Source organism: Aethalodelphis obliquidens, unplaced genomic scaffold, assembly GCF_003676395.1.
Source record: "Aethalodelphis obliquidens isolate GAN/ISIS:26980383/991018 unplaced genomic scaffold, ASM367639v1 scaffold60, whole genome shotgun sequence".
NCBI lineage: Eukaryota > Metazoa > Chordata > Mammalia > Artiodactyla > Delphinidae > Aethalodelphis > Aethalodelphis obliquidens.
This window is the reverse complement of record NW_020838004.1, coordinates 4,622,071-4,637,233: the sequence shown is the minus strand read 5'-3', so window position 1 is coordinate 4,637,233 and position 15,163 is coordinate 4,622,071. Positions and strand designations below refer to the sequence as shown.

At 38.0% G+C, this 15,163-nt stretch overlaps 1 protein-coding gene and 1 long non-coding RNA gene across 4 annotated transcripts in view; one reads left to right on the top strand and one right to left on the bottom strand.

Annotated features, from left to right (window-relative positions):
* Positions 1–876, bottom strand: part of LOC113610035 (uncharacterized) — a 19,764-nt gene extending 18,888 nt beyond the window's left edge. For both annotated transcript variants that reach the window (XR_003428910.1, XR_003428912.1), the window contains exon 1: positions 693–876. This is a non-coding gene — a long non-coding RNA (uncharacterized LOC113610035). The remainder of the gene's footprint in view (positions 1–692) is intronic.
* Positions 64–15,163, top strand: part of SESN3 (sestrin 3) — a 74,005-nt gene continuing 58,905 nt past the window's right edge. Inside the window, exon 1 of one of the 2 annotated variants that reach the window (XM_027087816.1) lies at positions 64–408. In XM_027087816.1, coding sequence (XP_026943617.1) covers positions 331–408 — 78 coding nt within the window. In that variant the 5' untranslated portion in view covers positions 64–330. The remainder of the gene's footprint in view (positions 409–15,163) is intronic. The other variant, XM_027087817.1, reaches the window with a different exon arrangement.

Below are 15,163 nucleotides of genomic sequence, written 5' to 3'. Positions count from 1 at the left end.
GCAGCAGCGCGGCGGTGGCGGCTGCTCGTCCTAGCCTGGCGGGGGCGGGGGTCTGGAGGATGGGGGCGGGTGGAACAACGGGCCGGTGAGGAGCAGCCGCCACCGTCTCCGCCGTCGCTTCGGTAGCCGCCGCGGTGGTCGCTTCGGGCAGCCGTTCGCTCTCGGGGCGTCGCCTCCCATCCCGACATCCCGCCCGGAGGACGCTGAGGCTGAAGCGCGGCCGGCGGCTGGGGGACGGTCCGGCCCCTCAGCTGCGCGGGCGGCCGCAGTGACAGCCCGGCCCCAGCCCGCCGCCCGCCCTCGCCCTCGCCCTCGGTGCCCGCAGCCACGATGAACCGGGGCAGCAGCAGCCCGTCGGCCGCCGCCAACTACCTGCTCTGTACCAACTGCCGGAAAGTACTGCGGAAGGTACGGGCTCGGCCTGGGGTCCGGCCCGAAAAGGGCGCTTCCTGCCGGCTGCGGCTCGGGCTGCTCGGCCCCGGGGCGCACTCTTGGAGCAAGGCTCAAAGGGATCCCGGGGCACCTTCCCTACGCCGAGACCCAAAAAGGGGGCATGGGTTGAGAGTGGAGGGTTTAGCCTGCTGCTGCTTTTGATGTCTGCCGGGACAGACGCTAGTCCCCAGGGGTTGGGGATTTGGGGCCGCGGGGGGGGCGGGGGGACCTGTGGTCTGTTCCTCCGTTCACCTCCTTACCTTGCCACCCCCGGCCTGCTCCCAGGGCGGAGGGAGGGACGGACCTGTTCGATCCTTCTCCCAGTGCTCTTGATGGAGGTCGGTGTGAAATCAGAACTGCTTGGTCTGGTCCAGAGGAACCTGGCTCCCTCTTTGCTGTGCCTAACTCTTGCGGGTGTTGTTTTTGTTTATTCGGTTGCTTCTGCCTTCCTTGCACGCTTTCCCCGAACACTCCCTTTTTACATTCTTTGGATGGTCGTCTTGTGGCTGCAGTTCGATCCTGAAAGGAACTGGTAAAGCAGCTTGAACTTTATGCCCATGGGAAATGCTATTCGACGTTACAGTTTCTCAAGCTGGGGTTGGGGGAGGTGGAGACTGAGGTGGACGTGAGTTATCCCTTTTTAGCACTTACTCATCCTCAGCCCCCCGGTGTTGCTCCAGAAAAATCAGACGCACAATCAGCTTATTGCTTCCCAGAGTGACTGATAGAAAGTTTACTCCAGTATTGTTTAGCTTACTTGGCTTAGTCGCTCCGTTAAGGGGGGTGGGGTGAGGGGGCTGTGAAAAGATGTCGTTTTAGACCGAGAAAAGCTTTTAATCAGACTTTAACAGCCGCCACTGGGTAATATTATAATCAGTTTATTCTTCTCGAGACTCTATTTTTACATTTCATTAAGTGGAAACAGTAGTTGAGGTGCTTCTGTTTGTCCAGTACAAATGAATTAAAATTGCTGAGCTGTGCAAATGCGTCGGGACTGAAAGACTAAGATGAATACTGCACCGTTTTTAGTCAATTTCTCTAAATACAGTTCAATTGGGATTGTTCTTTATATATTAAAAAAAGAAAGAAAGAAAGAAAGAAAGCATGTAAGTAAGCAAGCTCAAATATTTGCGCTCTTTGTCCAAAAACTGTTTTTCTTCCTCTGTGGGTCAGGCCAAGTGCCAATCAAAGTTGTTTTTCAAGCCTCTTTTCCCTGCAGTAGGGCTGCTGCTTCCCCCCCCCGCCCCCCCCCATTTTATTTGAGAGCACGAAGAAAGCAAAGGGGTTGCATATTTGAAGTTAATCAAACAGTGAAATATGCCTTAAATTGTGTTTATCGGATATGTTTTTCTTGAAACAGATTTTTATTAAATGTGCATGTTGAGTATGTGCAGTTATTTTTTTCCATAAACTCGGGGATCAAATTACAGTTGATACTTGCTCAGCTCATTGTAGGGCAGCTCGTGAGAAATGTAATGGATCAGAAGCGCAGAGCAGCTTAGTTGAATGTTAACTCTTTCACTTCTGGGCCAGATGGCATCTGAACTTAGCTTTTTAAAAAATGATGATGATGATGATTTTCCAACTTTAAAAGTGATGTTATGTCTTTAACATGAAAAAAAAAAGTGTTGTTGAGACATGTTTGATTAAACTAAAGCCTGGTTTAAAAAAAAACAGCTAATTTTTTTTTTTAACTGAATAAGGGGAAAATGAGCTGTATTGACTTGGATTTTTTTTAATGGCTCTGGCAATTTGGTGGACTAATTAAATTTTTGGAGGTAGTATTAAGTTTCAAAATCTATTTTTCTTTTGAGAGAACCATGGCTGTGGATCCATGACCCTTTGCTAGCTTTCAAGACATCTTTATATCTTTCTCTTAGCTTTTAAGAAACTATTTCTATTTACCTAGAAGGAACATCCTCATTTCTAGCTATTATTAAAAGACAGAGGTAGTATATGGAAAATGGATAGTCACCATTTTCATATCTTATAATTGCTATGCACACCTCTGCTAATTCCCAGTTTTCAGTAACTCCAAGGTATTTAATATTGATTCATGCAGTAGCATGAAATAACTTTAGATGGAAATGGGATTGTTTGAGCCAGTTATGGCATGACTTGGCAGGCATTTGTAGCTTTTTAAGAGTGCCTTAAGTGCTCTTAAAAGATATCAAGTGTTTAGCATTTTAAGTTCTTCATCATTCTAAAAATAGCATGTAAGAGTTTTCTAATAAAGAAATGGTTTTCTTTTTGATAGAAAGTATATAACTCTAAGCAAAATTCATCTATAACGCTCAAAATGGGATTCTCTGGATTTATCTTGTGTTTTCCACTTAATAAAGTGTTCAGTAATAACCGTGTGAGTCACAGCATTTTGAATTTTAGTTCAGTGTAGTTCATGATGGAAGAATGAAAATCATGCACATCCAGTGTGAATTACTCTTTGCTGTTATAATCCTAATTAATGATGGAGGAAGAGTTACCTTTATTTATGTGGCATGACACCTTTTTCTCTAAATGGCTTAATTTGTTGCAATGTATTGAATTGGGGGGGAACTTCAAAAAGAACTGGATTCACCTTCAAAGAAAATAATTTGGTTCAACCCAACATCTGAAAATTTAATTGTATATTGTATGAGAATTACATTTATTCTTAGAAGTACCTTCATAATTTTGATTCAGTGTCTACCAAAAAAAAAGAGACTTTTTTACGTATTAAATATACCTAATTTGGTAATCTTAGGTCAGTAAAAAGAATGGAGAGGTAAACCACATAGGGAAAGAAATGAACAAACAAAACTCTCCTCAAATCTATAACTCCTACTTATTCTAACTTGCTCTGTTATCAAAAATAATTCAATAAAGGTTTTAATAAAAGAGGAAATGTTTCTATTTACTTTGGAAAAGTTAATGAGTTGTGAAGTGTAATACATTTTACTTGAAGAAATTCCACTGACAACTAGATAAATTTCAAAGTGGAGTGCCAAACTGCATTAAGAAAGGTAGGTAACTCTCAGTCCACTCATCTTCCAATAAATAAAAGGGTGCATATTACAATGTATTTTGAGTATTGAGCAGTTAGTGCTACTGAAGTGAATAAAACTCTGCACTTTAAGTTAGAGGATTTACCACTTTATAATTCTTAATATGTTTAGGTAGTTCCAGTGATTTATCTTTGTTGGATATTGCACTTTTTCCCCTTTGCTTATATGATCACTTATTTTGACAACTTTTTGATGAGTGAAGAGACTGGGAAAATAAAATGGGAAGTATTAGTTTAAGCCATATGAACCTCATTTTTATAGTCAAAATTGTCAGTTAATAGCAGTTTTATATGGTTCAACCAAAAGAATCGTATTGCTTTGACTGTGGATGAGTAGCTGTATTTTTCTTTGGTTAATCAGGTTTCTTATGTACATATTTTTGATTGTCAAAAGTAGTTTTTTATTTGGTTTTATCTGAAAATGAACTAGACAGAGACCAAGCAGTGAATTTATGACAGCAAGCCATTATGCAGTGGTTTTCAAACTGCTTTTTACGGAGCCCTAAGATGCTTCAGTGTTCAAAAATACTTGAGTTGGATTAAATTTTAAGTACTTTTTAAAATTACAATTTAAAAATACAACCACCCAAAAATCTTTTGTTACGAGACTATTCTTGTGCCGGCCTTGAATTAAAATTTATTCTGCTCCCTTTGTACATATACTTGAACATTTTTGTTAATAAGACATTGATCAGAAAGATTGTCATTGATTATGAAGGCACTGGCCTTTAAAAAAACTTCCTTCCTGTGCATATCTACTCATGTTCAATTTTCACTTGTGAGAAAAACTTATCAGTAATTGTTCATTTATAACTAAAACACTTATAAAAACGCTTTTGTGTATTTATGTGTTTCATAGTTCAGATTCAATGTAAGGTTTCATTTGTAAAGGGATTCTACTGCTTCTATAACCTCCCCACCACCAAATAAATAAACTGCTAAAATATAACTGCAAATGTAGTGATACTGGGAGTCACAAGATATGCTCATCATTAGGTCTTTGATAGGTGTTTGAATTTTGGGCAAGTTAGTTAACTTCTTGCAGCCTAGTTTTCTCTGTAAAATGTACATCATTTCTACTTGCCTTGCAGGTTGCTGCATAGCTGGAGAGAGGTAATCTGTGTTAAAGTACTTTGTAAGCCATAAAGTACAACTACAAATATAAGAAAGACAAGTCTAGGTATTTTCCCTATTCCTAGAATAGGTCTTTTGTGTGTTGTGGCAATATATTTCAATACATACGGAGTAATTTGGTTAGTCTTCACTTTTCTGTCTTGTCTAATTATTGCCTGTAAGTGAGAGGTAAAGATATTATGCTTTTAATTAGAGTGATCAACATACTGATTTTTATTTGCATATTCTACCCCTCCCTCTCCTTAAATAGTAATCCAATGCATTGATTTTGATGTTTCAAATAATTAAATAAAATAAAATTGCCTTTTGGACTCCTCAGCAGATGAGGGATATTGGTATTAAGTTTGAAAAGACTAAGAGTTAAGGATGATTGTGCTTAATAGAAGTTGGGGCAAATCTAGGGTAAAGCAAAGAATGTTTAATTATTTTAATTTAGGAGAAGAGCCTGGAAGTAAAAACATGTCTCAATCTTTTTCTCCCAATTTCTTCATCCTCTTTTTCCCCTTTGAAGGGACTGGGTTATAACTTATGTTTGGGTAGACCTTCACAATTTTTACAGTGCTTTCACATTATCAGTTGATTCTCATAAACTGAGAAAATTTAAAAGGCATGGACTCTGTCATACAACTCGTATGAAGTCCATTTAATTTTTAATAACACCTCTGTAATAAGCTAAAAACTACATTCGAATTGTCCCCTGTAGTACTGAGGCCATCAGGGAATATCCATCCCCCCCATCCCCCAGCTTCAGCATCTGTGGAATGCCTATAGGTACCTAAAACTCTCCAGGTAACTTTAGTTGGAAATGTGACTTTTAGCCACCCTTTGACACATTATTGCAGATCAACTGGAGGGGAAAGAGAAGAGTTAGCTGGCTATTTTTATTATCTCTTTAACAGTAGTTTGGTTAATTCTTTAACGAGGTAAAGCACAGTTCTCAAATATGATCTTCAGACCCTGGGAGTATCCAAGATCATTTCAGCAGGCCTGGGAGGTCAAAACTATTTTCATGATCATACAAGACTTTATTTCTTTTTTCACTGTGCAAAAGCAGTGGAGGTAAAAATGTGCTGGCCCCTTAGTGTAACTCAAGGTAGTGGCACCAAACAATAATCACTGTTAAATTTTGTTAAATCCTGACCCTTGAGTGATGAGAAGTATACTATGTACTTCTACTGCACAGCAATCTGGTTGTCTCTAGGGAAAGAATCTGTGCAGTTGTTTTAGTTGCAAGCTAAACTAGCCACTTTTAAAATGAAGCCCATTTTTACTTAAAAGAACACCTGTTAGGCAAACTTTGGTTTGTCATACTTGGGTATTTGATAACAATTTTCTTAAGATTGAGTAATGTGACTCTGAAAATTTAAGGAAAAACACTGACAATATTTATTGCCAGTGATAAAATTCAAGCTTTCAAGGAATAATTCGAATTTTGGAAAATGTATATCGGTCACCATTAGCCTGAAAGCTTCCCAGTTCTTAAAGGTTCTCCTTTTGAAAGCAAGGGTGATTAATGGGTGTGATTTTTTTTTATAGTATATTATATTACAAAATGTGTCAACGTTTGGAAGATCTGCATGACTCAGTGAGCCAGTATCTTTTAAATGACCAATGCATGAAGACATTGCTACTCAGGACCTTGCTTGCCTTCTCAGCTCAGAACCAACCAATTAGAGCACAATGGACATAATCTTTGCCATCTGACCATTCTTTTTACCACTGCCAATGAATATTGTCAGTTGTTTTCCTTGAATTTTCAGGATCACTTGACTCATTTTTGAGAAACTGTTTATCAAAATCATGCATGGGTAAAAAATCCATTCAAAATACAACATAGACAAATGAATTTTAATATAATATAGAAAGTGAAGTTTACTGATTGGGCTTCAGATTCCACATTGTGACTCACCTTTCAGAAGCTCTACTTGTCAAGTTTTGGTGTAGTATCAAAGCAGGATATTCACAATTATCTCTTGCATTGTCCAACTAAATATCTGTGTGAGGCCAGATTTTCCTTCCATACCTTCAATCAAAACCTATCACGACAGATTGAATACAGAAGCAGATATGAAATCCAGCTGTCTTACATTGAACAGACATTGAAGAGATTTACAAAAATGTAAATCTCTTCCATTTCTTTTGTTTTGAAAATAAAATTATTTTTATAAAAACCATGTGCCATGATAACATGTAGTGGATTTGTTATTATTTTAAATGAATTAATAGACATTCAAAAATTTCTGTTTTAACTTCTACACTAAATCCAATAGTAAATATTGACAGTTATAACGCACACATAAAGAGAGGCTCTTTGGGGACCTCAAGAGGAGGTCCTCTTTGGAGTTCCAAGACCAAAACTTTTGAGAACTGCTGAGCCAGAGATCCTGACAGCAGTGTATGTTGCATATACGTGTAATTCTTTAGAGTATCTATGGGGGAAATAAAAGGCTAATATCACTGGCAGAAAATGTAGATAAACCCAAACCAGTCATCTCTGTTCTATGTGGGGATCACTTGCAGATGCTGCCTAGCACCTTTCAGTGACATCTCAGAAGCTTCTCTAGTACCACAGTACAGATGGTCCTTGATTGAGGAAGGTTTGACTTACAATTTTTTGACTTTATGGTGGTGCAAAGGTGATAGGTTTTCAGTAGAAACTGTATCTTTGAATTTTGAATTTTGATCTTTTCCTGGGCCAGTGATATGCTTTATGATGCTCTCTTGTGATGCTGGGCAGCAGTAGCAAGTGGAGCTCCCGGTCTGCCATGTGATCATGAAGGTAAATAGCCAATTCACTTACAACCATTCCAGACACATACAATCATTCTGTTTTTCACCTTCAGTACAGTATACAATAAGTTCCATGATGTATTCAACACTTTATTTTAAAATAGGCTTTGTGTTAGTTGATTTTGCCCAACTGTAGGCTAATGTAATTGTCCTGAGCACATTTAAGGTAGGCTAGGTGTATTAAATGCATTTTTGACCTAGGATATTTTTGATTTATGATGGATTCATTGGGATGTAACCCAATAAGTGGAGTAAGAGCTGTAGTAAGACTTAGACTAGCTAGAGATATCTTTCTGTAAGTTTTGTGAGCATCCCTTTACCTGGTAGAAACCGGGGATGGACAAAAACAAAGCTCTTTGGCTCTAAAGGAATGCTCTCCTTAGTACTTACTATGCAACAACTAAAGAATGGTCAGATCCAAAGATTATGTCCATTGTGCTCTAATTGGTTGGTTCTTGGCTGAAAAGGAAAGAAAGGCCCTGAGTAGCAAAGTTAGCCTTTTTTTCTTGAAAGCTGAGAAGTGTGGGAGAAGCAACAGAAGAAGGGACAAGAATCAGAAGAAAGAGGAGTATCAATGTAGACTACTGATAACTAGATTGTTTCAGTAAAGAACAAGAAAACCACTACTGTAGACAGGAGATAGGACAGCTCTGAATGTGGAAATCCCTAAATATTGCAGCCCTCTAAGGTATAGGGCATTTTCCACTTTATGTGTGTGTGTGTGGGGGGGGGGGTTGGGAGAGGGGGGGTTACCCTGTACACAAAGCTATGGCAGCCAACAACTACCTGTAATTCAGTGTGGTGTTGAAGGCATGGGCATAAGGATCTATCTGATTACATCTGAGACCTACGAATGACTACCAGTAGCTGACCTGTCCATTAGACATCACTGTGGTAGGCGTGGGGATAGAGGGAGGAGGTGGAATTCACAATACACAGTACATACGTTGCCAAGCCAAAACATTTAGTCATGTATTGTGTTAACAGTTACGTTAAATGTATGAGTAGATGTATAAACTATTTGAAAATATCTGTCCTATACCATCTAAACCTACAGTTCACATGTAGAATTTCTATTGTTCAAACTTTTTCTTAACAACTGTGACATCTCTAAAAAGTCTTTCCTAATCTTCAAACGTTTTTTTCTTCTGTCTTCTGGACTGCCATGCTAGTCAAGTATACTGCATTTATTGCACTTTGCATGTTGAATTATAATTAAAATTTATATATATCTTTCCCCTACTAGGTTGCCTCTTATTTGGGATCAGGTTAATGGAAAGTTTATTTTTAGCAAATATTGGCAGTACATTTATATTGAATACAGTATAATCTCGCTAAGAAAATGACAACTCTTTTCTCACTTTCCAAGATTTGTCTGTTCTTTATAGCCATATTTTGTCCTCTTTATTGATAAGATTTATCTGAACACTTTGAGAAGTTTAATAACAAAAATTATTTTTTCATCTTTATGACCATGAGAATGTTTCGATTAAATATCATACCACTTTTTTGAGGGAGTTCTGATAGGCAGCAAGAATGTTAGTTCACTAAGAGGATCAGGACACTGGCCTTAGCAGTTGGTCTCTCTCAGAAATGTAAAATGGCCATTGCTTTGATAGGTACACATGCTTCATCTCCTGGAATCTGCTAGACTTCTCTAAGGGAAGGCTACTTTAAAGGAGTAACCTTTAAACCTCAATTTCTCTGCAGGTCTCCTCCTGAGGTTTGTTTCACCAGAGAATTCTGGCTAAGCCTTTCCCTCTTCTACCTCCCCCAAGTCTTTTACTTTGATCTCCTTGGCCACCAAGGAGATCACCCTTGGTAACTGTTAACCAGAGAATTCTTCATAGGCCTGGACTACCTCTTAGCTAGCCTTTACTTTTTAGATCCTCCCAGAAGTTATTTATTGGTCTATGGGCCAGAATACTGACTGCCGCGCTAAGGGACACATGAATATTATGGGTTATTCAGTGGTGGGTTGCATTTTGCTGCTCAAAGCTAATAAGGAATGACAGCCATTTTACCTATGTTTCACAAAGAACGTATTGAACATAGCATATGCGTAAGTATGATCAAGTGTAAAACTGGCTGACCAGGGCCATGTTATTTCTTGTACCAGAGATTTTTTAAAGTATAGATTTGAGTAAGACTTACTTTCTCTACTAATTAATAGCTACTGGTACTGCAGGTATATGTTCTCATTTCTAGATGTATATTTTATTTTTACATCTTCCTATATTGCAAAGATGGAACTAGGCAGTTGAAGAAATGAAATCTTTCTTTTTGTTTAGATATATGCAGAATTAGAAAGGTCAAATTTACCTCACAGGTAACTAAAACTGGATTTTGTGGAAGATTATGGTCATTATCTGAGACTGTAACTCTTAGTTTTGAAATGCATTTTATAATGTCAATAACAATAGTAGCTTCTATTGAATACCACCTATGTGCCATGGACTGTGCTAAGTATTCAGGCTCTACATGTGTATTATTATATTTAATCATCACAACAAACCTATAAAGAATTATTATTCACACTTTATGGATGAAGAAACTAGAGCTCAGAGAGCCTTAGTTACTTGCTTAAAATCATAGTACCAATAAGTGACAGACTCAGGATTTAAAACCAGTCTAACTCCAAAGCCTGGCTCTTTATACAGCTATAAACACTGCATTCCCTTGTACTCCACATGTTTTCTTTATGTACAAGATTCAGAAAACGTAAAATTAATGAAACAATAGGACCTGATTACTTTAGATTAATAAGAGTGATTTCAAGTTCAGATATTTTCTACTACTTTAATTTTACATGAAAAATGTAATTTTTTCTCTTTATAAATCAATGAGAAGCAAATTGAAGTTCTCATTGAACAGTTTTGACCTATCTAGTTCATTGTTTTATCTATGTAAATCTATTGTTTTATCTATGTAAATCTATTGTTAATTTTGTGATCATTCTTATCCCAGGATATATTTTTCCTAATTTCCCAGCAAACTTTGACCGACTCCTTTTGCCAGCCAGCCATACATTAGTTCAATAACATTGATTCATTCAATAGTGCTATAATGCCTGTGACCAACGACACTGTCTAGAAACATTTTACGTATTGTGTCTCATAAAGAGGACCTCTAGAAAACATTCTCACATTTTGGTAAATTTTTTTTTGCAGTAACAAAGAGTTAATTTATGAAGATAAGAAGTAGCATGAATGATTATTTCCACTATTCATTTTATTTAATTAATTAATTTTTATTTTTGGCTGCGTTGGGTCTTCGTCACTGTGTGCGGGCGTTCTCTAGTTGCGGTGAGTGGGGGCTACTCTTCGTTGAGGTGTGCGGCTTCTCAGCAGCAGCTTCTCTTGTTGCAGAGCATGAGCTCTAGGCATGTGGGCTTCAGTAGTTGCGGCACATGGGCTCAGTAGTTGTGGCTCACGGGCTCTAGAGCGCAGGCTCAGTAGTTGTGGCGCACGGGCTTAGTTGCTCCGCGGCATGTGGGATCTTTCTGGACCAGGGATCGAACCCGTGTCCCCTGCATTGGCAGTCAGATTCTTAACCACTGTGCCGCCAGGGAAGTCCCTCCACTATTCATTTTGGCTTCCTGTGTTACGGCAACAATGATAATGAAAGAAAACGAGGAAACCCTGGGACTTCATCCTTCCACTGGCCTTCCCCTGCCAACACTCCTACAATACTGTGTCTACAGAAGAGTTTTTTGTCTTACAAAGGGAGAGAGATTTGTGGGAAGACGTGGTTTTGCTATTTGTTAATTGGAACTCTTGAGAGTTTTCTATAGAAACACAGTTAAGATATCTAGTTAGGTTCTGTAGTACTATTAATGTAACTAGTATTCTTAATAGCCATTTACTGATTAGGCTGGAAACCTAACTACTAGGTATAAGATTGTTTCCAGGGGAAGATACATTGTGAAATCGTAAGTAACTGCTTCACTGGAGCTGTCTTTCCTAACTTGTATGCTTAACACTAAGAAGGGTAATGATTTTGACAAAAAATATTTTTTAATATGTTCACTCTGAGAATATGTTTGGTGATTGGTTGTTGTGTCTAATAGGAAGACTGCAGTATCATCCAATATTCAAGCAGGAGTTGATGGAAGGGATAAAAATTGGATGATAATCAGGATGTTGAGATAACCAAGGGCCAGTATCAAGCTGACCTATCTTTGTTCACTTTGTGCTCAGTAAGACTCTAGTCCAGAATGGTGCATTTTAAGCTGTTTCTACTACCCATTGTTGTCTTTAAGGTAATATAAATGAAAAAAATAATCAATTTTAACTCCCCAGCAAGTTTCCTTTTTATTTGAAATTAGGAATTTAACATGTGTATCTTAATTCTTTTGATATAAATTAATAAAGAAAACAAATTAGCCCAGCAAGTTTACTCCACTCAAAAAGAATTAAAACAAAACAAAAATCATCTAAGCTAAAGGTACCTTAGCACTAAACCCCAAGTGATGCTCAAATTCTTTTATCAAAGCTTTTTTGTATAATATATTACTTGAAATTAATGAATTCTCAGATGGAGTGTGGAATCCTATTTGTGTTATAGTTTTATTTTTTTAAGTATGACATATAGTTAATAATCTTGTGAAATATCAATTGTTTTATATTGTACAACTATTAAAATGACTACAAGGTCTAGGTTCTAATATTCTTTACACAAAGTATGTTGATTATTGAGCACCCAAGATTAACATGAACTTATAAGTATTCTTTTGACTATGCTAGAGACCTATTTAACATTTAGTGCCCTTAAAAATGAGGGGAAATATATATTTTGGTAAATAGGATTGTAGAAACAATTTTCCTTTTTTGGTAAAAATATATGGATTGCCATTTTACACTCATTCTGTGTCTCAATGCTATCACCCTTTAATGGCTTTCATATTCTTAAGCAGGCAAGAAATGTAAAGGCTGTAAACATTTATAAACCACTCACAAACTTTGTGAATATCTTTCATTCATTTATTCACTCAACAGACATGAAGTGCCCCTGCCTGTTAGACGCAGAAAGAACCCCAAGTGAGGACATCAGGGTTCTTGCCTAAGCAACGTGATGAGTTGCAACACACACCTGGATCTCACAAAGAGATCTTCAAGATTATGCCCCTCCCCTGGCAGATAGTATAGATCATGTTTGGCAACTGTTTCTATAAAGGGGTAGATAGTAGGTATTTTAGGCTTGCTGGCCCAAAGTAAGGGCTAAGGAGCTGTCTCTGTGACAGCTACTCACTTCTGCCTCTGTATTGTGAAACCAGCCATAGACAATTCATTAAAGAATGGATTCGGCTTTATTCCAATACAGTTTTATTTAGGGGTCCTGAAATTGTAATTTTGTATAATTTTCACATGTCATAAACATTCTTTTGATTTTTTTTCAGTCATTTAAAAATATAAAACCCATTCCTAGCTCCCAAGCAGCAGAAAAAGAGGTGGCAGGCCAGATTTAGCCAGCAGTCAGAAGTTTGCTGACTTCTTGGTGTAGAAGCAGTGCAAAGCATTTTGCATCAGAGACCTCGGTTAGGTGACCTTTCTGATAGGCCTATTAAAAAGTTTTTTCTATGTAATTCTATCTACTTTCATTGGTGTACAAAATTAATCAAAAGCCAACTATGTAATAAACATTACCATTTGTAAAAACAACTAACTGGAATGACCTGCCTATTTAGTACCTGGATAGAGAGCACGTAATTTGGATGGATCCAAAGTAAAACTTTAAAAATCTGTAGATACTGAATATACTTGAAAGCACATTTGTCAGGTCATTTAGCACCTATAAACAGAGTGTTTTTTACCTCTTTTGAAATTGTCACACCTTGTTTGAGTTCAGTGGAAGTGCCATTAGTATTACAGAGGCTAACATTTTAATTAAAGTTACATTTCGAGAGTTTTCCAAAATCTAATATGAGTTGTTTGGATTGATATGTCACAGTGCACAACTTATCACTTAAGAATCTGTTTTTGTGCTGGCCAGAGTCCCCGTGTTAGTATCACAGAGCTCTGTTACTCATACTATCTTTGAGGTCTCACATGAAGAGAATATACAGTAGCTCCATAGACATTCCTATGACTACAGATTGGCAGTGCAACAAGCATCGTAGTTTTTTTTTGTTTGGTTGGTTTTGGTTTTTTTGCGGTACGCGGGCCTCTCACTGCTGTGGCCTCTCACTGTTGTGGCCTCTCCCGTTGCGGAGCACAGGCTCCGGACGCGCAGGCTCAGCGGCCATAGCTCACGGGCCCAGCCGCTCCGCGGCATGTGGGATCTTCCCGGTTCGGGGGCACGAACCCGTGTCCCCTGCATCGGCAGGCGGACTCTCAACCACTGCGCCACCAGGGAAGCCCTGTAGTTTTTATAGTAAATAATTTTAAAGAGTTGAACTCTGTCTTATTCCATTAAAGTCCTAATTCCTTATCTACCTTCCTTAACCAACATTCACATAGCGGCACTCAAGAACATTAAATGAAATGAACAGATGCTCCAGAGCTGACAAGAGTAGTACCTGAATGCAGAGATACGTGAATGTTGGTATTGGAGGGTGTGTGTGAGGGGAGGATAATTCCAAGGAAACAAACCCCTTTCTGGTGAGTAGAAGTGATGGCTATCAATAATTTAAACCTGGAAAATCATTAGCTATTCAAAATACTTTTTATGGAAATGAGCTTTAAAAATTTCACACTGAGCATTTAATCAGTGACTATAACATGGCACCATTTATCCAGGTCCCACATTTGTAAAAGCATCAGTATATGATATTTTCCATGCTTGAGATCTAATGATACCCAGAGCAATGACACAGCTAGTGCAACGTGCAAGATTCAAACCTAGTCAGTCACTCAGAATTTTCATTGAAATGAAGATCGGTAACTATGCATTTTAATAATGTGTCCTCCAAACTACATCTGGTAGGGAGTTCTACTGACCAACTCTTGTTACGATTGCATATGGTTATGATGATATATGGGAGAATTAAATGTACATAACCCATGTATTGATACGGATGATCATTCTTGTTCTTCTATCTTATGAAGTAATCACAAATCTGATGCACTTGGTTTAAAAAAACAAATTTCCATAATGTCTAAGCAGCAGATATTAATGGAACACATTTTACTTTTAATTGATGTTAAACTTCTCAAGGTAAGTACATGACATCTATGTGTTTTTCTATTGCTTCCTTTACTAATGATCTGGATCAAAGCTATTGCAGAGAACATATTTGTCACAATGGCAAATGGAAAGATTTGATAATTAATGAATACCTGGATGATAAGTTCATTTAACTTCAGATATTTTTAAGGAACAATTTCTTACTGAGTAAGAAACTAACTCAGGTTCCTGCCATCAATGTGCTACAGGGTGTTGAATCTTTTAGAGTGCCAGTAAAATTTGAACATGTGTGGCAGTGTGCATTTAGTAATTTTAGCATTTAACAAACCACTGTGTTTCATGAAAGGTACTCTGATGTCATGAAAGTGAAGTAATTTGTCCTCTAGAACTCCTAACTCGTCCATCACTTTTTTTAGTGACAGGTATGCATTTCATGACCATAAAAAAGGAGAGGAGTGCGCTGTTACTATAAAAGGCCATTTCCTTTTATTCTGTCTTTATAGTCATTTTAATGCATTTTAGTGTTTATGGGTAATTAACTGTCTGACAGAGCTGTAGAGCACTTGAAAACTAAAACATAATGTGCTGTCAGTTTTGGATCAATCAATCCAAGATCAAGGATTTCTAAAAATGAAGATG